Below are 23,385 nucleotides of genomic sequence, written 5' to 3' on the forward strand. Positions count from 1 at the left end.
TGTGTATGCACCTTTTAAATTTTGAAAATAGCTCCTCCAATACACAATACTGCTGAGTGCCCAATAGCCGTTAGTACTGGTAGTAGTAAAAAATTATAGTAGTCGTAATAGTAGCAGTAGTAGTAGTAGTAGTAAAAGTAGTAGTAGTAGTAGTAGTAGTATTAGCAGTAGCGACCAGAAAGGTGACAGGAACGGCTGGGTCAAGTGAGGGTCAGTGTTTGGATTTCGCTAGGAAAGTCGTGGTATATAAATAGCCGCCGAGCGAATGTGTGAGCACGGGCGCCGCGGCCACGCGGCCGCCAAACCAACCACACATCAAGCAAAGGGGGCCAACGATCGTCGAATATGATACGCAAAACGATTGGGTGGGTGGGTGGATGGGGTGAATTATTATAATCAACCCCCCTTTCACAGCTGGAGCTGCACATCTGTCGTGTGGTCGTGTGTCCGCCTGCTCGCTACTGGCAGGCCTGCTCCGGGATGCATCATTTCTTTCCGTTTGGGCTGACAACACAACCCAGAGACGCTGCGCTGCTGCGCTATTAAGGCACGAGGGGGGGGGTTTGGTTTTTTGTTATCTTTCTTTAGTGACTTTCATTAGTAAATTGTACAATGCACAAATGGACAAGGTTGTTGTTGTGTGTGTGTATGTGTGTGTGTGTTTGTTGTTGTTGTTGTTGTGGTATCCCGTTTCTAATAACCGATAGGTTGGTGCGGACGATAGAGTTTTTTTGGGGTTTTGGTTTTGAAGGTGTGTGTGTGTGTGTTTTTTTGTTTCGCTTTTTGGTTCTTTTTCGTGTGACATTTCTGTGTTCGTTCGTAGAACGTTACCTAATCTCCCCTTCCCACTTTCCCACTTTCGCGTTTCGCGTTCTACTCCTCAGAACCAGTTGCTCCCTTTCGATACGTCGTTCCACCAATATCATCGTCTGCAGCAGTAACGCGAAGCAGTACTGCTGCTGCTGCTGTGCAATGCAATTTGGCCTACGATAGCAAACGCATCCTCTGCAAAGTGGAGGGAGAGAGGATGGGAGGGGGAGGGGGAGGGGGAGGGGGAAGGGAATGAAAGGTGGTCGACCATAAATATATATAGTACACGGTGCGCTGCCTAGAGGGAGCGGGGTTCGGAGCTCCCATGTGGTGATTCAGAGTTTTTTTTTTATGAATTACAATTCAATACAATTCCAACCAGTCCCGCTCCCCAGGGACCCCAGCACGCCACTCTCCTCACTGTTTTACCTATTGGCTTGATTTGTTTCGTGCTTTAACACCTTTAGCTTTCCGTAGTATTGTTGTGTTGCATTATTTCGTTGCGCATAACGTTTATGTTTTTCTGGTTTTTGTTATTTTCTCTTTCGTTCTGTCTTTCTCTTTCTCTCTCTCTCCCTCTCTTTCTCTCTTTCTCTCTCTTTCGCTCTTGTTCTCTTTTCCTATTTTTCTCTTATTCTCTCCCGCTTTCGTCACTAGTGGGTGCAGCTTTGTGATACATATAGTAGTAATGAACCGTTGGTGCTTCGGGCTTAAGCCAGCCAATGTGTATGTGCGCGCAAGCGTATGTGTGTGTGTGTGTGTGTTTGTACGTGTGTCTATGTGTGTCAAAAATGCCTAAAGACCTAGGTTGCGCGCTGGTCACATTCCCAGGGTAGCAGGTACTAATGCTGGACAATGGGACAAATTAGATGAGGAGTCAGAGAAGAAGAGTGAGGAGAGGGAAGGTGTAGTTTGAAGGGCACAGCTGGGTTATGAATTCACCTAGTGAAAGGATGAAAACTTACTTGCAAAACATTCGCTAGCTTAATGGAATAGACACTTGGGGCTTTTTTTTAAATTTCCTCTCTCTCTCTCTCTCTCTCTCTCTCTCTCTCTCTCTCTCTCTCTCTTTCTTCCTCTATTCATCTCTCAGCGCTTTCTTTCTTGCTTTCTCCGTCCTTCTTTTCTGATCGCATTCTAGTTTGGAATGGAGTTGTTATTCTAAATGCAATTAGATCTTGAGCGTTTGGTTGTCGTGATTTCGTGTTGTCTACATCGAATGAGTATGTAAATAGATAGTCTTTATGTTTTGCAGTTGCTTTCTTCTTCCCTTTTTGTGTTTTTTTCCGCTAGTTTTTGATAACCCATCTAGTTTTTTTTCGCTATCTTACTTTACTCTTTCCGTCCACTTCAAGATGAACGATTCGCTGCGATGGTGAACTCAAAATGGGATGTTTCCCCCTGTTCATACAGCTTGGTGCTCGTATTCCTCAGTGTGGTGTGTGTGTGTGTGTGCTCTGACCTGCACGTTCACACTGTAATAATTATCAGGTATCAAATTAGCGAATAATATTGGACTAGCGTCCATACGGCCAGTTTTTTTCTGTTGGTTAATGAATATGGTGAGAACTTAAACTGAACGAGAGATATCTCTATTTCCAAAAACAATTACAAAAATACATATACACAATAGCTGTGCGTACCTGCTTTCCATGCCCTATCGCAATATTATTAGCGTATAATATATATGCATACATGTGGAAAAAATACCCCATTTACTAAAAGGTATGCAACCGGGTCTATTAACGCTTAATAGACCCGTCGCCAGAACAATTGCGGGTCTGTTAAATAATAATAGACCCAGTTGCATACATTTTGTCAATGGTGTAAGAAAGCCAACTAAAAATTTACATTTCCACTGTACCGGTTCAAAACCTATCGGAGAGCCGTAATAAAGATGCTGATAGGTCTAGCCCAATATATTGTGATGAAGCTACGGTACATTGTGCTAATAATTAATTATAGTGTGGTCGCGGCGCGATACTACAGTGGTAGTTTTCATTCATTTGATAATGATGATTACATTCTTCCTTCTTCCAGCACGATCCGATCGTTGCTTCACTTTTCGATTCCCAACGTTCCCTCGACGCTCCCCACCCTGTAATTCGGGGTTTCGTTTTTTATTATACTAACTTCTTCGATGGTCCTCGCGGCACATACTTTGCTAAATTTTTTGGTTTTTTTTTGTTTGATGAAACATTTCTTTCCAAATATATGCTTCGTAAGGCTCCAAGACTGGTTTTAAGGTGTTTCAGGTTGCAAATATGTGTATGTGATTGTAAAAGGATTGGTTCTTATACATTTTTAAGGTAAGTAATATGCCTTGTTCTGTTTACATTACATTAGTTTCGTTTCCATCGCGTTTTTTTTGGGTGTTCCTGTTTTATCGCTTAGTTTTGTTCTGCTGCTCCTTATCTCAATTTCACATCCGTGGACAATATTATGTTACGGAGCTGTATACCTTTACACGCCTTTATGGAGCTGAAATATCATCTAAATAAGAAAAACATGATATTACGAAATTCATAGAATTTTGGTTTCTGGGTTTTAATGTTATTATTATTATTATTATTATTATTATTATTATTAGTTTTATCATTATTATCATTAATATTAGTATTATTATTACTTTAGGTTTCCTAGTTCGTGCTTGTGTGCTCTAGTTGTTTGAAAAAGGAGGCTGTATCCTTCCTCTGTTATGCTCTGCTGCTGTCTGGTGTTTGGTAGGAGTGAAGGGAGTGAGGGTGGTTGAGGAGAAAGGTGCGACGAGCAGGATGAGCCAAGGCTTCGGGGTTTAAGGAACTACAGTCGTTACTTGGATCGTATAGCTCAGGGGCTACCATTCAGGTGTTGTTGTGCTTGTCGCTTAGTTGCACTAGGTTGCTACACCGACACCGGATAAAAAGATGTGAGATGCGAGATTGCGACCAGGTTTACAGCACCCCGGCCGGCTAGTGGTGACGTCGTTGGTTTCATTCCTATTGGGCTAACGCTAAGCACGCGATGGTGTCTAAAAAAAATCCTAGGCGACAAGTACGCGATGTGCTCTGCTGTTGCAAAAGTACAAGACAAGGGAATTGTGAAGCTGGTATGCGCGCTCATTCTCTCTCTCTCTCTCTCTCTCTCTCTCTCTTGTCTCTTTCACTTTCGCTTTCTGCCACCCATTTGTGTGTCTATGTATGTGTGTGTATGAATGTTTGTGTCTGCTTTCAGTAATCCTTTATCGCTGCCTCTCAAGTTCAACACGCCCACTACGCCCTTCGTCCTACTTGGTGCTTCCTAAAGACCACTTAGGAGGATATTTCGATAAACTACACTGTTTGTTCCTTGTATTTATTCCTCTATTTCGTCTTCTTCTACTTCGTCATTGTTGTTCCGTTTCGGCTAAAGTGAGCACAAACAGTTGGCCCTCTCCTGTCGGTTGCCCTTCAGTCTCCACCCTCCCAAGGCGTGCTGCCCGGGCCTGCCATCGTTGCTCTTCGATTCGGTCATTTTGAGAAAAAAATAAATCCATCTGTCCATTCAGGTAGGCATTGACTATATAAAGCACATTTTCGTACTATCATTTTTCCTGTTTTTACCGCCTCTGCGCCTATGAATCGGTTCTTCAGTGCGAAGTACTAAAGTCGCAGCAGATTTCGTTCGCCTCGTCATGCGTCCTCGGCACCTCAATATGACTCCCGACTATCCCGACTGCCGTGTGCCGTGGATGCAAACGGGGAAAAAATGCTCAGAAATACCGATTACAAAAAGGGGGGAAAAACCAATTAGGTAGTGAAAAGACACGCACATACACGCACACACACGCGCGCGCGCATTCACACATACATACGCATACACGCACAAACCTAGAGGTTGGTAAAGATAGTTCGTTTCGACTTCGTTTTTCTAGTTGTTTTTTGGTTGTTGTTATTTTTTGTTTTAATTTCACACTAATTCCTTTTTCTCTTTTTCTTCTTATTCTCTCTCTCTCTCTCTCTCTCTCTCTCTCTCTCTCTCTCTTTCTCTCTGCCTCTGGCTTCGTTTACTTTTGTTTTCCTAAATTAGTTGTTAAACTGTTCGATGATTAAAGTGCCGAAAACCGTATTGCGTGTGGTAAAATAGCGTTTCGGGAACAAAATTCGTAACAATTCTACTCCCCCTGCACCCCAATCCATCCATTCTTTTAAATGTTCCTACTTTTCCCCTAGTTTGACCTGACCTAGTCAGTGATATTAGCTATGCTAGTCCATGCGTAATAACCATCGTTCGCGTTACCACCCACCTTCCAAACGCTTCCTTTTTTTTTTGGTGCCGATTGAGCTAATTTAGGAATGGTGTGTGAGTGTGGTTGGTGATATTTTGAGTAAAAGTGTTTTAATTCCACTAGGTGCAATTCTTATCTTACTCAGACACTGCAGTAGAAGTATAAGTGTAGACATAAGAGCTGTTGAGCTGCGGAGAATATGGTAGCTGCGCACTGTACACCTGTTTGCTTTCATCTTGATTTGCTCTTCCTTTCTCTCTCTCTTTCTTGATGTTTTTTTCCGTGTTGCTACCGTTGCTACCGTTATCGATTCGATCGATTGATTATCGATTTGCTTTACACATTGTTTTGGGCTTTTGGCCCTTTTGGTTTCATTTGGTTCTTCGAAAACATCAAACACATGCTATCTACTGGTTTTGTTTGTTTGTTTGTTTGTTTTTTTTTGTCTGTTCACTGCTTCATAAAAGTACCCTTCACTTGGTCCGCTGTTTATATTTTGTCACAGTTATAAAAAAAGACAGAGAAAAAGATATTTTTTTTCTTTGCGCCCCATTGCAAATAGTTTGCAATCTTCATTGTGTGTGTGTCTTTTTTGATTCTTACTTCCCGCTCTGGCACGCCATAAAGTTATTAACAATCGTTGTACGCTGAAGACCACAGGAATTGTTTCGCTAGAGCTTGTCTGCTCTACTTTTCTTCGCTCCTTGTTTTCGAACCTACTAGCCATTTCCTTTCCTATCCTTCCTTGTTTGTTTGTTTATTGTTGCAATCTTTACAACTGGTTTTTATCCCGCTTTGTTTTAGTTGAGCCACCGATCATTTCCGTTGTGCTTTTACTTTTCCCTCGCTTTCGCTTGCCCTGTGATGCGTCATATTCGTTACGGAATCCTTTTCCGTTCTTCGTTATTTCGCTGCTGTATGCGTTCCGTTGCATTGTCTGGCAATTAATGTTGCGCGAACGCTGCGCGATCATTGAAGTAGATATGCGTTACATTATGCGCATATTTCGCGCATTCCCTTAATTCCGAGCAATCTTTTGTGGAACAACGAGTAGGATTGTCGTGTTCTCGGCGGGCAGTAGGGAAAGCAAATCCAGAGAGCTCCACATTCTTATTCAAATCCATCATAAACACGGGCCACGGTAAACCAACCGGGAGTGGTGCATTTGTGTGTGCAGTCGAGGGCGCCCGTTTTCGTTTTGGTTCAATATCGTCTACCCTGTCTCGATCCCCATTTGCCGCCACCAGCATCATGATCATCATCGTCAGTAGCAGCAGTTTACAGCAGTGTTGTTGTTTTTTTCGTGCCGGTGTGCACAGACACCCACACTCGTCCGCCCTCACTAATTACTAGTCAGCTAATCTTAGTGATTTGTCCAAACGTTAAGCTCGTAGTGGTTACCTTTGGTCACCAGGTGCAGCATTCACGTGTCTCCAGTGTCCGTTCCAAAACCATTGGCAAGGATTTGCTTCAGCCGGGCTGCCTCGTCGAGAAGATTGCCTTTTGCGGCACGGTCCGGTTCATGTCTCTGCTGTCAGCTGCGCACGCTACGCAGTGAGCTACACGCTACGCTACGTGAACAGACCACCTACTAGTTAGTCTGTTCTTGCCGTGCATTTAACAAGCATTACGCTATTATGCGCCATTGATAGGAACACGGGATGGAGGGGCACGGGCCCTACCCCTAGGCCGCACACCCTCTAGGCATACGGAAGTGGTCCATCGGTCAGTGACTCCTGGCCATCTTCAGCTACTAGATACGCACACACGCACACACACACGCACACACACTCACATGCATTCACACAAACGTGCACACTAGATTCAAAAATGAAGGTTGTGTTCGTGCGCCTCAGTAGGATGGGTGTGATGGGAGGTTTGCTATAAGCACTTTCTCTCTTTCTCTCTTTCTCTCTCTCTCTTTCTCTCTCTCTCTTTCTCTTTCGCGAGCCCTTTTGGAATTCCTGTGTGCGTATTTAGTCTGGTGAATTAGCAGTGCTCGATGCGATCCGGCCCGGTTCCCGAAGACTAGACTAGTGTGTGAACACGGTAGGCTCTGGTCCTGTTGGAGCACCAATACGATTCGCTAGCGTTATTGGTGGAACTAGTAGTAGTAGTTGTAGTAGTAGCAGCAGCAGTGGTTGCAGTACTAGTAGTAGTAACAGCAGCAGCAGCAGCTGGAGCAACAACAAGAAGCAGCTGTTGCTGTTATAGTTATAGTTGTACAAGAGCCTTTCCTAGTTTGATTGCTCGTTGCTTGCCAGTGCTAAAAAATATCATTGTAGTCATTGTTCTGGCTTAATTCTATTCGTTTTGGCTTTGTAAGCGTGTGTATATGAGTGTGTGCCGGTGACTGATACACTTGAGGATAGGTTAGGTGCCCATATATAGCGCTACTTTGCGAGGTGGGTGTGTGTGTGTGGGTGAGTGTGTGTGTGTGTTTTTTTTTTGACAAGGCTCACATGAAAAAGGGAGTTTAAAAATCCACGTAAGTATGTTGCAAAATGGTGTCTTGATCATTAAAAACGGTGACCATGTGAAGGTGCCGATGAGTCTTTCGTTTAGGAATTCATTGATCCATTCATAATTTGCTTCTTTTCGTTCCTTCTCTCTCTCTTTCTCTCTCTCTCTTTCTTTCTCTCTTTCTCTCTCTCTCTCTCTCTCTCTCTCTCTGTTTTTCACGCTCTAAACGGTTCAGGTGTCACTTCCCGCAGGGCGACAACTATCAACTAGACAATTGTTTGGCGTCATTTACTATTGAGATCATATTGACGACTGCTGCTGTCACCGCCGCCGAGGCAGTCGCCTGGAGCATCGCGCGAATGGCAACGTCAACGTCAAAAGGAACAAAATGAACACATCGCCTAAGGCTATTGATATCGCCGTACGGGAATCGACACGCTCACCGTTGCCCGGTACGCCAATTGTGCTGATACACAAATTGGGTATTGCGGTTAACGTCAACGAACGGTTCTGCCCTCCTGTTTTGCTTTCACGCAGTGCAGTTTTCTCTTTTCCCCCTTTTTTTTCTCTCTCTCTCTCTCTCTCTCTCTCTTTCTGCGACACGGTATACTCTTGTGTACCTGGGAGCGCAGGCGACGATGGCTGCGATGGCAAACGTGCAACGTTAAGCAGCAGTAAACGTTTGCACCTGCCTCCTGATTGTCCAGCATCTGGAAGTCAGATGAATTAATGCGTACGAGTGCAGTGTCACGCGTACGAATGGCGGCCGTGACGCGTCGACTCTCGACGCATGATTCTGACCACTCTCTCATGAGTCCTGCATATCACATGGCTGCCGATAAGCAACACGGGAGTCGGAGCACTAGCACCCGGATAGAAGAAGGGGTAGTAAGTAAAGTTGCGTCTGGCGTCGGCTGGTGTGCTCGGTTTATTAGTAGTGCGGCGGCTAGTAACGGCTACGGTTACTACTGTTGCGGAATCGGTCGGGTTGCGGCCGCTGCCGCAATTTACCTTGGCGGCTGTAGCTGCACGGATGATGGTGGCCTCGGGGTGCTACCGGCGCTTTCGCTCTGGTGTGCACAGCAGACCGCCTCCTGCGAGTCTGGAGTGGACGGGATTAGCAGGGCAGGGAGCATTAGCGGTGGTGGTGCTCAGCGGTGGTCAGCGCACCAGCCTATGTGTGGGGGAGGGGTACTTACTCTTGCGTGCCAGTAGCTTAACCGTGGGGAAGCTGAACGACTCCGAGCCTGGCGGCCCGGACAGCGAGCGGTTCAAGGTGGGGTACTTGTAGTACGGGGAGGCACTACTGCCGCCGCTGCCGCTGCTACTGCCCGGTGTCGGTTCCGTGTCCGTCGAGCCCGCGTTGCAAAGCGATACCGCCGTCGGTGGCGGCTGTGGCTGTGGCTGTGGCTGTGCCGGCGGCCGGCTACCGTCCTGGTCGAGCAGAAACAACCGGCAGTCGGTGGCGATGTCGGTGATGCAGTGCAGATTCTCCTGGGCCCGATCGACCCGAAAGAAGCGCTCGGCCGTGCAGCCTATCAACGAGATACACGAGTGTTTGTGTGAGTGAGCGTTTGCTGGCAGCCTTAGGCAGCTAGCTACTTACTATCGATGAAGCACCAGTCGGGCGACAGTTTGGGACAGTCCGAGCGCTCACCACAGTACCGGTTGATGAGTAGCCGCACCTGCTCCAGATCGGTGCTGCGCGTCTCGAGTGTACCGAGGCTGACCGCCGATTGTCGCAGTTGTTCCTTGTCGTAGTGGAGCTGCTCGTAGTCTGCCATCCCGATCCTTAGCAGCTGCACGTTCAGCGTCTCCAGCTTCTCTTGTCTGTAGAAAGTGTGTGTGTGTGTCAGCGTTGCGTTGAGCCAAATTCCGGTTGTCTTCCTTCCGGCATACTTACGAGAGGTTCGCGGCCTTGCCCGACTTCTTCTTCGCCAGCATCACCGCCTGGTTCAGCAGCGTCAGCTCGACCACCGATGGTCGCAGCTTGCACGCCTCACCGTCCACCTGCATCGGGATGATCTTCGAGGTGACAATCTTGGCCGACCGGCACTGGGCGATGCAGGTACCGTGGCCGCCGGCCTGCAGCAGCGGCAGCTGGTACGTCGTCAACCCGACCACCTCGATCAGCCCGTCATCGATCGCCGGCTCGAACTGGCCGCCCGATTTGTTCCACGGGTGCGTACCGCCACCGTAGCTCGGGATGTTGAGAAAGACGATCGCGTGCACCTTGTGCTCCTTGAGCTTCGGCGTCAGGTCCTTGCCGTCGCACTCGAGCGTCACGAACTCCGCCAGCCCCTTCCACTTGCGCTTGAGCAGATCCTTACCGCCCGCCTGCCCGTAAAACATCTTGTTGCGCAACCGCGAGTTGAACTTTTCCGGGTGTGCTTCTGCCAATGGAAATGGAAGATGGAGTGAAAAAAAGCCGAGCGTGATCGAGCTAGTGCACCAGCGAGAGGTGCACACTTACCCCTGGCCTCGTGAAACTCGAGCGCGATGTGGGCGTCGACACCGAGCGAGAAGTAGTTGTTGACGACGTTCAGCGGTAGATTGTCCTTGCCGCCATCACCGGCAGGGGTTGTGGCGGTTGCGGTGGTGGTGCTGGTGGCGGTGGTGGTGGTGGTGGTGGTGGTGTGGAGCTTGGTCACGTTCGGTTCGACCTTCAGCATCCAGCGGTCCAGCCGTACCGGTTCTGACGCCTCAATGTTGGCTAACACCTTACCGATCGGCTCGTCCGTGTAGCCCTGTCAGAGTCGGGAGGCACATTATTAGTTCAGTGGGACAGTGCGCGTGTGTGTGTGAGGAGGGAGGAACTACATACGCCGCCCCAACCGAGCGCACGGGCCAGGTCGTTGCCGGTGCCGAGCGGTAGCACACCGACGGCCGGTGCCGGCCGGAAGTTGATCTGGTCGAGCACGGAGAGCACCCAGCCGACGGTACCGTCACCGCCGCAGGCCAGAACGCGCAGATGTGGCACCTTCCGGAACAGCTCCAACCTGCGAAAACCAGACAGCAGACATCGGAGAGATCGGAATTGTAGGTCGGTCGCGCGCTCAAAACCTACCCCATACGTGGACCGCCTTGGCTAAGGTCAAACACCTGCCTCGGGTTTAGCAGCCATTGGAACTTTTGGATCAACTTCGAGCCCTGCAAGCACACAGCAGTACGTTATAATACGAGGTCGACACCCCCAACGGGGGGAGGGGAAGCTATGAGGCTCTCACCTGATTTCCACCGGACTTGGGATTAATAAACACCAGCACCGGCGTTAGCTTGGCTCTCGGGACAGGGCGCACGATGAAGGCAGGGTGAGGTGGTGCTCGCTTTTGGCCGCCGCTGGATGCCTTCTTCACGCTCGTCTGCTTAGCCGCTCCCTTAGCCGCTCGGCGTTCCTTCGACGTCGACGAAGCGGTCACCTTGCTGCTGCCCCTTCGGGTAAGCTTCACGATCCAGGACGGTGGTACCACTATCCGCCGATGAGTACCTGTGTGTGTGTGTATGCCGTGTCGTTAGCCGCCGGAGTAGTAGCTAGCCGCCTTACGCCTATTCACTTACCCAGCAAACACTCCTCGCTGATTCGATCGACGGAGAAGCACGCCTCCTTGTTGTGATATGATGATTTGCACCAGGCACACGATAACGCTACGATCTCCTTCGAGCTGAACGACAGCTTTGCCTGCAATGACTGCGTAGCGGAAGTGGTAGAATAGAGGGTAGATATATTTTTGAGAAGAGCTCTCAGGTCAGGGTTCTTTTGCCTTTTGTTTCCTTTTGTTTGAGTGTCTGTTTTGTGCTTACCTTGCCGCACTGGCCACATTTGCCTTTACCGGTGCGCCGATGTACCCAGTGGTGCGCCGTTTGCAGCAACAGCGGTTGCTGCTGGTGCTGTTGTTGCTGCTGTCGTTGTCGCTGCTGCTGTTGCTGCTGCTGTTTGGACTGGCCTGCGCTGGCCAGTCGTGCCAGGCGAAAGGTTGGCTTGCAGCGAGCGTTTCGCTCGACTAACAGCGCTAGGCAGCTGCAGTGCGCGATGATCTTGCAACCGGCGCACTTTAACCGTGGGCCACTCCTCTGCTCTCCGCCACCGATTAGCCAGGTGGATCACGAGAGGTCACAAGTGAATCGGAGCGAAAGATAAAGAGAGAGATAGAGAGCCAGAGGGATCAGAGCCACATTAGGTCGTTAGTTGACATCACGGTACGCTGTGTGTGTGTGTGTTTGTGTGGGAGATGGTGCATTTGGTGCAGAATGGCGATGATGATGGTTATGATGATGGCGGTGATGTGACGATCGGCGGCTGACGGTTGCAGATGCAGATGCGCGACGATGACGACGTTGGCCGCCGGTCGAAAACTCTGTGCGTAGGGGTTTCGGCGTGACGCTGGCTAGTGTTTGCGAGTGGGACAGGTGAGGGGAAGGGGAACAGTGGTTGGTGGAAGGTTGATATGGTGCAAGGGGTGCAGGGAAGCGGTGCCAAGGTCCAGAAGGTGTCGAAGGCCCGATATCATGGTGTCACGCGACAAACGGTAGGGGATAGACATAGATAGTGAGCAGGATATTAGAAGAGAGAAAGAGAGAGAGAGAGAGAAATAGAGAGAGAAAGAGAAAGAGAGAGAAAGAGAAGGAGAGGAAGAAAAAGAGAAAGACGGACAGAAAGGGAAAAAAAGATAGAGTAAGAGAAAGAGAGAGAGAGAGAGAGAGAGAGAGAGAGAGAGAGAGAGAGAGAGAGAGAGAAGAGAGAGAGAGAGAACAAGAAGAAAAAGAAGAAAAAGAAGTGAAGGTGGAGTGTGAGTGGTGAGTGGCGTGGAGGGACGATTCCGGTTCCCCAAAAACTCACCGAACAGTCGTTGTCACCGACGTAGCACCAGTCGCCGGACACGGCCGTCGGTACCCACAGATGGTCACCGGGTACGGCGGCGCTGGTCCAGTCGGGCGTGCACCGAATCTGATACCGCCGCTCCTCACCACCAGTACCGGCGCCCGGCCCACCATACCTGTCAATACACATTGCACGGACAAAAAGAGGGGGGGAAGGTTTTTTTGAGGCTTGCTGGGTTCGCGTAGCGGGACACTTGCAATTTATCGGACAACCAGATAGAACCACCATCTCTATGATGATTTGATCATCATCTATGATGATTTGGATCAATATTGCACCAATAATTATCACTACCAACAAATGAAACATTAAGGGTGTGCTCCTTCATTCGCTACGGTTCCCTTTTCAAATCAACTGCAAACAAATGTCACATAGTATGGATGTTTTTTACTGCTTCAAAATTGAGAATCTACAGGGTTACTGACATGAAGTGTTATCAAATTCAAACTACTGTATCTCTCAAACCGCTCATGTCAGAAACGTCAAAATTGTACTAATGACAGTGCAATGTAGTATTTACAAGTTACTAAAAGCATTTGGGTCTCAGATTTGTGTTAACATTTTTTTTATCGATATGGAGTTAAAACGTAATTCCGTAATTGCTGGAAAATCCTAACCAGCTATTGTTCGAGAGCTTCGTCACCTCAAAGTGAAGAAGATGTTCGTTTATCGCACCATAAAACGTTACAATGATACCGGTAGCATTGCAAAACGCTTTGAAAGCGGACCAAGAAAAACCGCAACATCGAAAAAAAAAAATTGGTGAAGTTATGATGGGAAATTGAAAGAATTTCACGTCGTAGCGTCACTCAAAAGGATGTAGAGAAGTGGTTTTTGGCTCGAATCATTCGAGCAATACTTCAAATTGAGCTTTAAACAAAGGTCTTTCAAATTCTAAACATGGCATGACCTTACACCGTATCAAAAAAAAAGTTTGGTTCGATCAAGTAAAGGAGTTTATGCGCTTGCACGAACGTTGAGAATTTTCAAACATTGCGTTCTCTGATGAAACAAAAATTCCCGATTGGCAGTTCACAAACTCTCTAAACGGTCGAATTTACTTGACCGAACGCTCAGACGAGAATTTGAGCCTACATACAGTCACTCGTAGCAATTTCCCATAACAAAAACTGGCTTGGGCCGTAGTGACCGCTGATGGGCGCTCTCCAATTGTTTCCATCGAGCCTGGTGTCAAAGTGAATGCGAAATATTATCGAGAAAATGTTTTGGAAGCGAGGATTTAGAGCCGTGAACACGTAAACATTTCGGTCGTAGACCATGGACGTTCCAGCAAGACTCAGTACCCTCTTATAAAGCTCATGTGAACCAAGAATGGTTAAAAAATCATGTTCCACATTTCATTTCGTCCACACAACAGATTTCGAATTTGCCATACGCAAATGCGAAGGACTATTTCATCCGGTCCATATTGTTTAGCAAGATGAGGACTATAAAATAAGCCAGTATGGATGCCCTGAAGAAATCGAGAATGGGCCAAAATACTACACGATTACATTCGTGCAACATGCAACTCGTGTTTGGACCTTTTGAAGGCTGCAGTTAAGGCAAACGTGGCCGCATCGGGCTAAAGTGAATGGATTCTGAAATTTTGATTATCCTCAAACAATTTTGTCTTTGAAATCACTAAAAAATAATTACACACAAAAAAGTTATGGTGCTTTGAATAGGTAACACTTCATGTCAGTAACCCTGTATGAAGAAATTCATGGAGGCGGTTGTCCTATTTAGTTATCCGTCACTGTACCTACTACTAGTGCTACTACTACTACTACCTACCCCTTGGCACCGGCGGCGGTAACGAGCTGCTCGAATACACCATCAGCAGCCGCTAAGCCGCCGCAACCACCGCCGTCACCGGCACCACCACCACCGCTGTCGGTGAGGGCAAGTGCCTTGTAGCGGGCCTGCTCCTCCGTCGGTAGCACGATGTCGACCGAGCGCGACCGGATCGCGCCACTGCCGGTGACGACGGTGAGAAGCGTGAGGTCGCCGTCCGGCGGCAGCAGCTCCTCCGTCTTAGCACTCTTGACCTTGGTGAAGCACGAGTCGACCGAGGCGGCCCGGTCGCGCTTCAGATCCGGCACCTGCAGGTAGATGTCGTGCACGGTCGTGTCGTCCGGTTCGCCCGGTCCCACCATACCCGGACCAATGGTCAGCGGGAGGATCATCGTGGTTGCTATCGTTGGCGGCGGCGGCGGTGGTGGAGAGGATGGTGGTGGCGGTGCGACGGGATGCGCCGGTGCGTAGCCGGCGGGAAGGTGCTCCGTGTGGTGCTGGCTGCCGCTTGGTAGCGACGACGGTGGTAGCGGTGGTATCCGGGTGTCCTGGAGTGGTGGTGGCGAGACGGCGGCGGAGGCGGCCGCCTCTGCCGCCACCGCCACGTTCTCGACCGAGCCGTCGGTCGCCTCGATAACGATCGCTTCCTGGCGCGAGATCGAGCGTCGTCTCGTCCGGTTACCGTGCGGCTCGTCCGCCGTCGGTGACGTCACCGATGGTTCGCCACCGGCGCCGCCACCGCCGCCGTCGCCGCCGCCACTGCCGCTCTGTTGCTGATCGTCCGGGTGGGCGGCCGGTATGGTGAGCACAATCTCACTGAGATGCGTGGCCATGCCGGGGGAGGGGGCGCCGCCAGCTTCCAGTACAAGCTCGCTGGTGGTGGTCGACGTCGGTTGTACCACCGGCGGCGGGGGCAGTGTCAGTGTGATGGCGCACGGTGGCGCTATAGCGCCCGTCGTCGTCTGCTTCTGTTTTTGTTGTTGCTGTTGCTGCTGCACCCCCCGAGTTGACATCCGTTGGAAGAGGGTGGAGAAGTCACCGAGCGGTGTTAGGCTGGTGGAGCGTCGGCTGACCACCACCACCCGCTGCTGCTGCTGCTCAGCAGCTTCCTCCTCGTCGTACTCTTCGTCCTCCTCGTCGTCCTCGTCGGGCTCGTCGGGTCTTGGCACCGGCTGTCGCTGTCGCTGCCGCTGCCGCTGCCGCTCGCTCTCCTCCCCTTCCTCCACCTCCTCTTCCGCCTCTTCTTCCGCTTCCCTGTCCTCTTCCGCCTCCTCGTACTCGTACTCGTACTCCTCTTCCTCTTCCGCCGCGTTCACCTCGTCCTCCTCCTCCTCGTCGTTTTCCTCATCGTTTTCCTCCTCCCCTCCCTCGTTGGCGTTTTCGTTGTCCTCGTCCCGGTTCACTCCACCGTAGTCCTCCACTCCGTAGTAGCCTCCGGCCTCTGCCTCATGCTGCTGCTGCTGCTGCTGCATCTTCTCAGCCGCTGCAGCATCACTTCGCATTCTCGCCGCTCGTTCCCGATCTTCGGTCGCACCATCCACCGGCACCTCGCCACCGGACGCCCCATCCCGATCGTCACCGTCCGACGAGGACGAGGTGTGGCCGGGTGCCTCTGGTCGTCCCGCTTCGCCCAGCAGGCGCTGCTGCGCCTGTTGCTGCTGCTGCTGCTGCTGTCGCTGCTGCTGTTCTTCCAGGTACAGACAGTGAACACAGGCGGGCGGGGCCGGTGTTTTGGTGTTGGATTTACGGCGCTGGAAGCGGCGCGGTACATCGAGGAAGGCGACCGATGGTGGCGCCCCACCCTCACCGGTCGTCGAGTCGCCGGACGAACCGGTCAGATCGAAACTGCGCGATCGCTGACCCGGTATCGTGGTCTGTGGTACATGCAGCAGTACTCGCGTCGGCTCATCCATCGACTGCTGATGCTGCTGCTGTTGCTGTTGCACCTTCAGCAGCTGGCTGGCACGCTGGGCTTCGAGCTGTATCTCATCGAATGATGCCGATCGGACCTGATGAAGCGCCCAGCAGCGGGGCCGGGGGGGGGGGGGGGGGGAACAACAATGGGGTCAGTCAGCAATGGCCTCTCTCTCTCTCGTCGCACGAAGTTACGCTTACCTGCTTCGGTACCTCCAGGCTGCTCTGCGTCTTTAGCTCCTCGCCGGTTGGTGTCCGGGAGCGGGTGAAGGTGTTGCGTAGCCGGTACATGACCGCCTTGTCTTGGCCAACGGCCTTCGCCTCACCCCTACTCCCTTCTCCTTCTCCTCCTCCTCCTCTTCCGCCACCTTCGACGTGTATGAGGCGCTCCCGGGACGATCGGGCTACGTGGAAGCTCGGTGATCGCACTGACGATACGCTCCCGGCGCTGCCATGCTGCCGCTACCGCTACTATCCGCCGTCGACTGTGTTGTTGTGTTGCTTCACTTGCACTCACTCACTCACCCACTTACACACTACTACTACTACTACTATTGCACTAGCGCACTGCTGCTGCTGCTGCTGCTGTTGCTGCACTGTCTTGTGTTCTGACACTCTCTGTTCGGGTGCTGGGGGAAGAGGAAGAGGTGAAAGGGATGCCTGGTCAGCTGAAGTGGTTCTCGGGTCTCGACTATCTCTCTATAGTGTGTTCGCTTCTTCGCGAACAGGGAACGTGTTAATAATAGAACGCAGAACAACAGACAGCACCAGCAACAACAACAACAATAACAACAACAACAACAACCGGTACATGAGGTGTGGGGGGGGGGCTTCACGGCCGAAACCAGGAGCTGCCGCGACTAATCGTTTTTCGAATCGATTACGGTACGGCAGCGGCGTGGTGGATGGTCTCTTCTCCTGGTTTCGATTAAAGAATCACACACACACACACACACACACACACACGTGCGCGCGCGCCTTGCGAAGTAGAACACGGCTCGGCTCGACTGAATCCACCTCCTTCGACCCTCCCCCTCCTCTTCCCTCGCACCACCAGTCATCCCCTCACCACCAGTCACGCTTATGCGCACTAATTGCTTTTGCGAAGCGCCCAAGCACCGTGGCGGCACTTGCTGCTGCTGCTGCTGCTGATGATGACGATGATGATGATGGGAGGCTGCACACAAGTCTGCCATCACGCACGCACGCACACACGCACGCACAAGTTGCTAATGATGGTGTCGCGGTGGAGAGGAAGAGCTAAAAAAGCTTCGGCGGTCCTTTGATCGCGCTTTTGGTAGCTGCTGGATGAGGCTGAATGGTGTGGCACGAGATTGATAGTAGATCCGTTCTGCATACACACACACACACACACACGGGCGCTGATGCACATGCTGCACATCATTATTGAACGCTGCTGCTGCTGTTGTTGTTGTTGCGTTGTTGTTGCTGTTGTTGTTGTTGTTGTGTTGTAAAATCACTTGTCTCTCCTCCTGTGTGTTCCTGTTTCGCTACACTACCACTCGTACTGATGCGCGTGTGTGTGTGTATTTGAGAAAACAATGTTTTGGTCGATTTTGCAACACCGCGACACCACCGCGCGCTTGTCGGTGCGTGTACACCCTTGTTTTGGGGATGTGGTGCTTTGGGGGATGTGGAGTGTGGGGCGGAGCAGTCGTCCCCGTCGGCCGAGCCGCGCATTGCCGCGCATACAGCGTCCACACATATGGGGCCCATCGAAAGGAGCCAAAAAGGGGGGAAAAGGATGGCGTGTGTGTGCGTGTGTGTGTTTGGAAGGGATGAGGGTTGGGATGTGTCCCGCGCGCGTGACAGAAACAAAGAGACAGAGAAAGAGAAAAAGCGGAGAGCGAAAGAGAAAGAGCAAAAAAAAAAGAAAGCCACCCTCTGGAGCCACTAAGGGGGTGGGGGTGGGACTATGATGTGAATCGGGAACGGGAGGGAGGGAGAGCTGTGAAGTCCGTGTTCCGAGGTGCTCCTGGCGAGCACCCCACGGAACGGAGCACATCTTTTATATCCACCCCCTCCCATCATCCCTTCCACACGTCACCCCTTCCACACGAAACACACGCACATTCCATTCCGCAGTGCACACACACACACACACACACACACATACACACATCTACACATGTATGAACAACTTGCTGACGTATTTCGATTCCGATTAACCTGGTGTGTGTGTGTGTGTAAGGTATTGGGGCACGGGAAGCTTCCAGGATACACTCCGCCTAGCGCCTGCATGTGTGCGCTTTTCATCTGCGCTGCCCACACTAGTGGACACTTCAGCAGCAATCGAGCATCGCAACATAAAGGGAGATAGATAGAAAGTGGGAGTGGGGGTGGGGGTGTGGGGAGGGGGCGTGGGTTCTCTGTTGTTGTTAGAAGAGAATCCTTGTTTGGCGTATCGCACTATCGCCAGCCTGGGCAGGGCAGGGCAAAACAATTGTGAAAACAATTCATACGCACACACGCGCACCCACACACACACACACACACACACGTGCGCACTTTTAAACTCGAGATGTTGTGCTCCTGCTTGGTTGGCGTTGGAAGAAGGTGCGCCGAGGATCAAGAGCTCGGGGTCAGGGGTCAAGACCGCGGCGAGACGGTTCCGTGTGCGTCGTCCGTGTCCGTTGCAGAACCGGACTTGGTCTCGTGGACACGGGGCTGAGGCGAACAGGGGGAAACCAAAAACGGGGCCAGCACAAGCTGGACTACTGTGGTCGATGACGTACGATGTGGCGTTCGCCCGTATTCGCACCCTGCCCAACCCACACACACACACACGCAGTGGCAGATCTGGCACATCCCACGGTCTCTCCTGCGGTTCGCACGTTCTTCTGCCGCGTTCTCCACTAACGCAAGCTCGCGGAGGAGGACGAAGGACGGGGCATTTCCCATGTGGCACACCAGGCATACCATGTACACACACACACACGGACACACACACAAAGAGGAGCAAAGGCACAGCTAACAGCAGGCGCAAAACAAAGGGCTTTTGGCCCCATTGACCGGCATTGAGGGGGCCTCGTGTGCGCGGCGGAAGGTGTACAATACCTTCGGGGCCTCCAAGTCAAGCCCTCGCCTACGGCGGCACGCGCGGCTGACGGAGCGGCGTCGTGCTGGGTTCCTTCGGCAGCCGCCAAAACAAACTGGCAAACTGGCGCCAGTTGTCGCGCGCCGTACCCTTTGTAACCGCTCAATCCAGATCAGTTCAGTCTCTCTCTCTCTCTCTCTCTCTCTCTCTCTCTCTCTCTCGCTCTCTCGCTCTCTCACGCTATCATTTTCCACCATCCGCGCCCCCCCAGGACCCTTTCTTTATCACTTATTCCCTCCGGTGGATTCATTGTTTCCATCTCGTGGCTGTTTGGCCAATTTCGCATATTTATAGCCAGGACCAATTTGGCTGAATACAGAGTTCTCTCTCTCTCTCTCTCTCTCTCTCTCTCTCTCTCTCTCTCTTGTGTGTGAAAATTTTTCTCGAGAAAGAAAACAAAGATAGAGACAAAAAATGAAACAAACTCGATGAGAAAGGGAGCGAAAGAGAGAGAGATAGAGAGAGAGAGCAAGAGAGAGAGAGCAAGAGAGAGAGAGAGAGAGAGAGAGAGAGCATGCGCAAAAGCGCGCATGTGAGTTCGGTTTTTGGGGTGCGACTTGAATCATGATGTGGGCACTGCTAGTGCTGAATAAATACTAAGAGCCTAAGATAAGTAACAGTTGAAGACAGTGTCTTCTGTCGCACAATAACAACAACAGCAACAACAACAATCTGTAGACGGCGCTTTAGAGCTGATGTTGTAGCACCTCGATGCCCGAACCCAAGGCGTTCTAAGGCGCGCTGAAAACCAATGCAAAAGCTAGGCGTTTAGTGCAGGTATACAAGCCCCACCAGCACACACCCACACACACACACACACATGTATATGCACACACAGACACGCGGGGCTAGTACCGTTCTAAGCGCCCGCCAACAGCAACCCTCACGAGCACGATGGCGGAATGCTACTATACTAAGGACGCTTCGCTCGGAGTGTAGCCGCACACACTCTAGCTTGTCTTAGGTCGTTCTCTCGTCTCTCAGCGACACTCTCTCGCGCGCGCGGATGCGCATCAGCACCACCATTTCTTCTCTCTCTCTCTCTCACACACTCTCTCTTATGATAGATTTAGCGGGTGCGAGGCGCAGCCGCCCTCTAGGAACAGCTGTTTGCAATGGGATTGTTAGGTTTTGTTTCATCACAACAGTAGTCGCGCTACTGGCCGCTAGGTGGCGTATCCAAGCCAAGTCATCATCCACGATGAGCACACCTTCCCCCTCCCCCCCTCAACCCCCGCCAGTGGTTTCGGATGTTCGAGACGGACGGGTCCGAGTGTTGTTTTGTTGTTTGCAAAAATATGGGAAAACGTTTTGTGGGTTTTCTTTATTTCCAATTCCTAATTTCCCGGGCCCGTTGGGGGGGTAAAAGCGTGTCACCCTCGGCCTCTCGAGTCAGCTAGCTCACACGAGCACTCGACCCGACGACTACTACACAACCACACACTCTACACACAGAAAAAAAAAACACAACACACAAACGCCCTTTTTATACTCGGAAGGGGGTGTTTTTTCGGGTTTCGGGACGTTCGGGGTGTTCATCGGTTCACTTATCCTTTAACTTGCTCTCTCTCTCTCTCTCTCTCTCTCTCTCTTTCGTACGAGCGCGCGCGCGCCCGCCTCCGCATATCTAGAATGGCTGCACGGGCTCGGCCTCACCGATGGCCACAGTGCTCTGTGCTGTGCAGACCGGTACAGTTTACCTTCTTGCTGCCTTGCTGCCTTGCTGCCTACTGTTGTTGATGTTGTTGTCGTTTTTATCGTTTCTTTTTTTTTGCGAGGCACCGAACGGCCAAACACCGTGCTTCTCTTCGTTCGTTCGTGGCGGCAGCCGAACTCAACCAGTGGTTGTGTGTCTGTTGCTGCGTTTACAACGAGCCGCAGCCTCGGGGAAGGGGGGGATGCAGCGAGGCTACCGACAACTCACCTCAGCTGTATCTCATCTATTTACAAAAGGAGGAACGGGATTGGTGGATGCTGGGAGCGGGGTCTCTATCACTACGTCTGCTAATAGCTAGTTTTGTTTCCACTGCTACTACTACTACTACTGCTACTACTACTACTGCTAAACCTGCTCGCTAAACTTCGATTGCTTCGATACTACTGCCGCATACCGGAGATGGGGTGGAGGGGAGGGGAGGAGGAGGGGGTAGTGAGCAGCGACGAGTCCGCTTAGGGTTAAAAGTGGTGTTGGGGATGGGATGGGCCGCGATCACTCTGGAGTTTGTGCGCGGACGCGGACCATTACGCGGATCCAGCCAAAAGGGAGGGGGTGGGAAGGGGAGGGGGAGGCATTGCCATCGACATACGACGAGTTCTTCTTCTTCTTCTTCTTCTTCTTCCTACTATCACCTGCCCAACCGCCTGGCGGGACACACGACCGCGGCAAACCTGCCACCTGCTTCTACGACTTACTTTTACTACTAACTAGTACTACTACTACTAACTAGTACTACTGCTACGCCCATCTGGTACTATGGATGCCTACTGTTGCTAGAATTCTACTGCTGCTGCTGCTGCTGCTGCTGCTGCTGCTGCTCTACTAGAGAGGCTAGACTGCCTGGAAAATGGTCAGTGTACTACGACCTACGTCCTGCGACTCTCCTGCAGGCCTTGTGTAGCTCTGCTGCTCTCAACGAACAACGAACGGGAAGCTCTCAAAAAGGAGAAGGAAGGCGGTGGCTACATGAGCCCGAGCCCAGCTCACTAAGGTGGTGCACTAGAGTGCGCGAGCGCTTCCGCTACTACCTTTACTAACAGCTGCTACTACTCCTATTGGCATTTGGGCCCCCCCCGCTACAGGGGACGGGATATAAACGATCTCTCTGGTGTATCTCCTCGAAATCAAACAATGGCTCCGTTTAACACTACTTTCGCTCTCTCTCTCTCTCGCTCTAGCTGGTTAGACGGCAAAAAAAAAATGGCGGGAAGAGTGGCAGCGATGTGGCTATTATGGGTGACGCTAGGAGCGTAGTGTGTGTGCTCCTCGGCTCCCGGGAAGGCTAGTAATTTGTACTGGACTCATCTGTCAGATTGCCAAACGGGGGGACGACGATGCAGGAGCGCTCACCGTTAGGAGAAGGGCGGCGTATCGCTCTCGGAGCGGATCTGCCGTATGCGCACGTCATCGTAGGCGATGGTAAAGATGCTCTTCTTGTCCGCGATCTTGTTCCGCCGGCCCTTGGTGTTCAGCAGCGAGTTCATCGCGATGCCCGAATCGTGATCGTCCTCGAGCGTCGACACGTTCAGCGTCTTCGAGGTCGTCGCCTTGCTGTTGGTGGTCCCAGTTCCGGTCGTCTGTTGTCTGCCTGTTGTCGAATCATCCCTTCCAGCCGCCGGCGCCGCCGGTTTCGCTGGTGTAGCGGCCGCCGACGCCGCCGCTGCAGCCGCCGCAGCCGCCGCCACAACCGGGGCCGCCGACGAGTCGACGATCTTGATCTGCACCTTATTGTCCCGGCTCACGATCGGTGGCGTCTCCGGGTAGAGGTAGTGGGGCAGCTTATCCGGGGGTGCCGGTATTTGGGGGCTCGGATCGTAGGCGGCCTCGTACCGATGCTCGGAGTGTTGCAGCAGCGGATGGCTACTGCCGGTGTCGGCCGTACCGGCCGCCACCTTCCGGGCGTGCTGGATGTCCTCCTTCAGCAGCCGCCCGGCACCCGGCGGCGGCGGCGGCGGCAGCGGCTGGTCCTTGGGGGGGCTCGTGCGGGGCGCCGGTTCCGGTTTGCTGCCGGCCCGGGCTGCTTCGGGCGTCCCCTCGACGGTGGTGCTGCCACCGGGGTGCTGCGGTGTCGCGACCGGTGCCTTCTGCTTCCGGCCGCCACCGGCCGCCGTAATGGTCGTCGTCGACGAGGTGCTGGTGGTCATGGTGGTGGTGGTCTGCATAGCCGCCGTCGTACGTTGCTTCTCACGCTGCTTCTCCAGCGAGTCCTCCTTACCGCCCAGGTTGTAGTACCAGTCCATGTACTTCGGGTTAACCGAGTGCTCGCCGCCGGCACCCTCGTTCAGTGCTTCCTCCCGCGACACCGACTTGCTGAGCCGGGGTGGCTTCGGTGCCGTCGGTTTACCCCCCGCCCCCGGCAGGCCGCCATCCTTCTTCGGCGAGTCGGACGTGGTGAGCCGGATGCGGGTCGTGGTGGTTTCGGTGGTGTTGTCGCGCCGTAC

The 23,385-nt window shown here is 51.8% G+C and overlaps 2 protein-coding genes across 8 annotated transcripts in view; both read right to left on the reverse strand.

Moving 5' to 3' along the window:
• Positions 1-595: 595 nt before the first annotated feature.
• LOC125957020 (eye-specific diacylglycerol kinase-like) overlaps positions 596-23,385 on the reverse strand; it is a 92,312-nt gene continuing 69,522 nt past the window's right edge. The window contains exons 2-14 of the mRNA XM_049689376.1: positions 16,311-16,738; positions 14,196-16,204; positions 12,357-12,513; positions 11,321-11,590; positions 11,078-11,207; positions 10,747-11,006; positions 10,587-10,669; positions 10,344-10,518; positions 9,993-10,266; positions 9,423-9,912; positions 9,126-9,349; positions 8,719-9,054; positions 596-8,621 (exon numbers count right to left, since the gene is read on the reverse strand). Coding sequence (XP_049545333.1) covers positions 8,527-8,621; positions 8,719-9,054; positions 9,126-9,349; positions 9,423-9,912; positions 9,993-10,266; positions 10,344-10,518; positions 10,587-10,669; positions 10,747-11,006; positions 11,078-11,207; positions 11,321-11,590; positions 12,357-12,513; positions 14,196-16,204; positions 16,311-16,400 — 4,593 coding nt within the window. The 5' untranslated portion in view covers positions 16,401-16,738 and the 3' untranslated portion in view covers positions 596-8,526. The remainder of the gene's footprint in view (positions 8,622-8,718; positions 9,055-9,125; positions 9,350-9,422; positions 9,913-9,992; positions 10,267-10,343; positions 10,519-10,586; positions 10,670-10,746; positions 11,007-11,077; positions 11,208-11,320; positions 11,591-12,356; positions 12,514-14,195; positions 16,205-16,310; positions 16,739-23,385) is intronic.
• The window catches only part of LOC125956962 (cadherin-86C), a 72,463-nt gene continuing 69,593 nt past the window's right edge, over positions 20,516-23,385 (reverse strand). For all 7 annotated transcript variants that reach the window (XM_049689303.1, XM_049689311.1, XM_049689319.1 and 4 more), the window contains one exon: positions 20,516-23,385. This exon is cut by the window's right edge and continues 1,719 nt beyond it. In XM_049689303.1, the coding sequence (XP_049545260.1) occupies positions 22,297-23,385 (1,089 nt within the window). In that variant the 3' untranslated portion in view covers positions 20,516-22,296.

Source organism: Anopheles darlingi, chromosome X (assembly GCF_943734745.1).
Source record: "Anopheles darlingi chromosome X, idAnoDarlMG_H_01, whole genome shotgun sequence".
NCBI classification, from domain to species: Eukaryota; Metazoa; Arthropoda; class Insecta; order Diptera; family Culicidae; genus Anopheles; species Anopheles darlingi.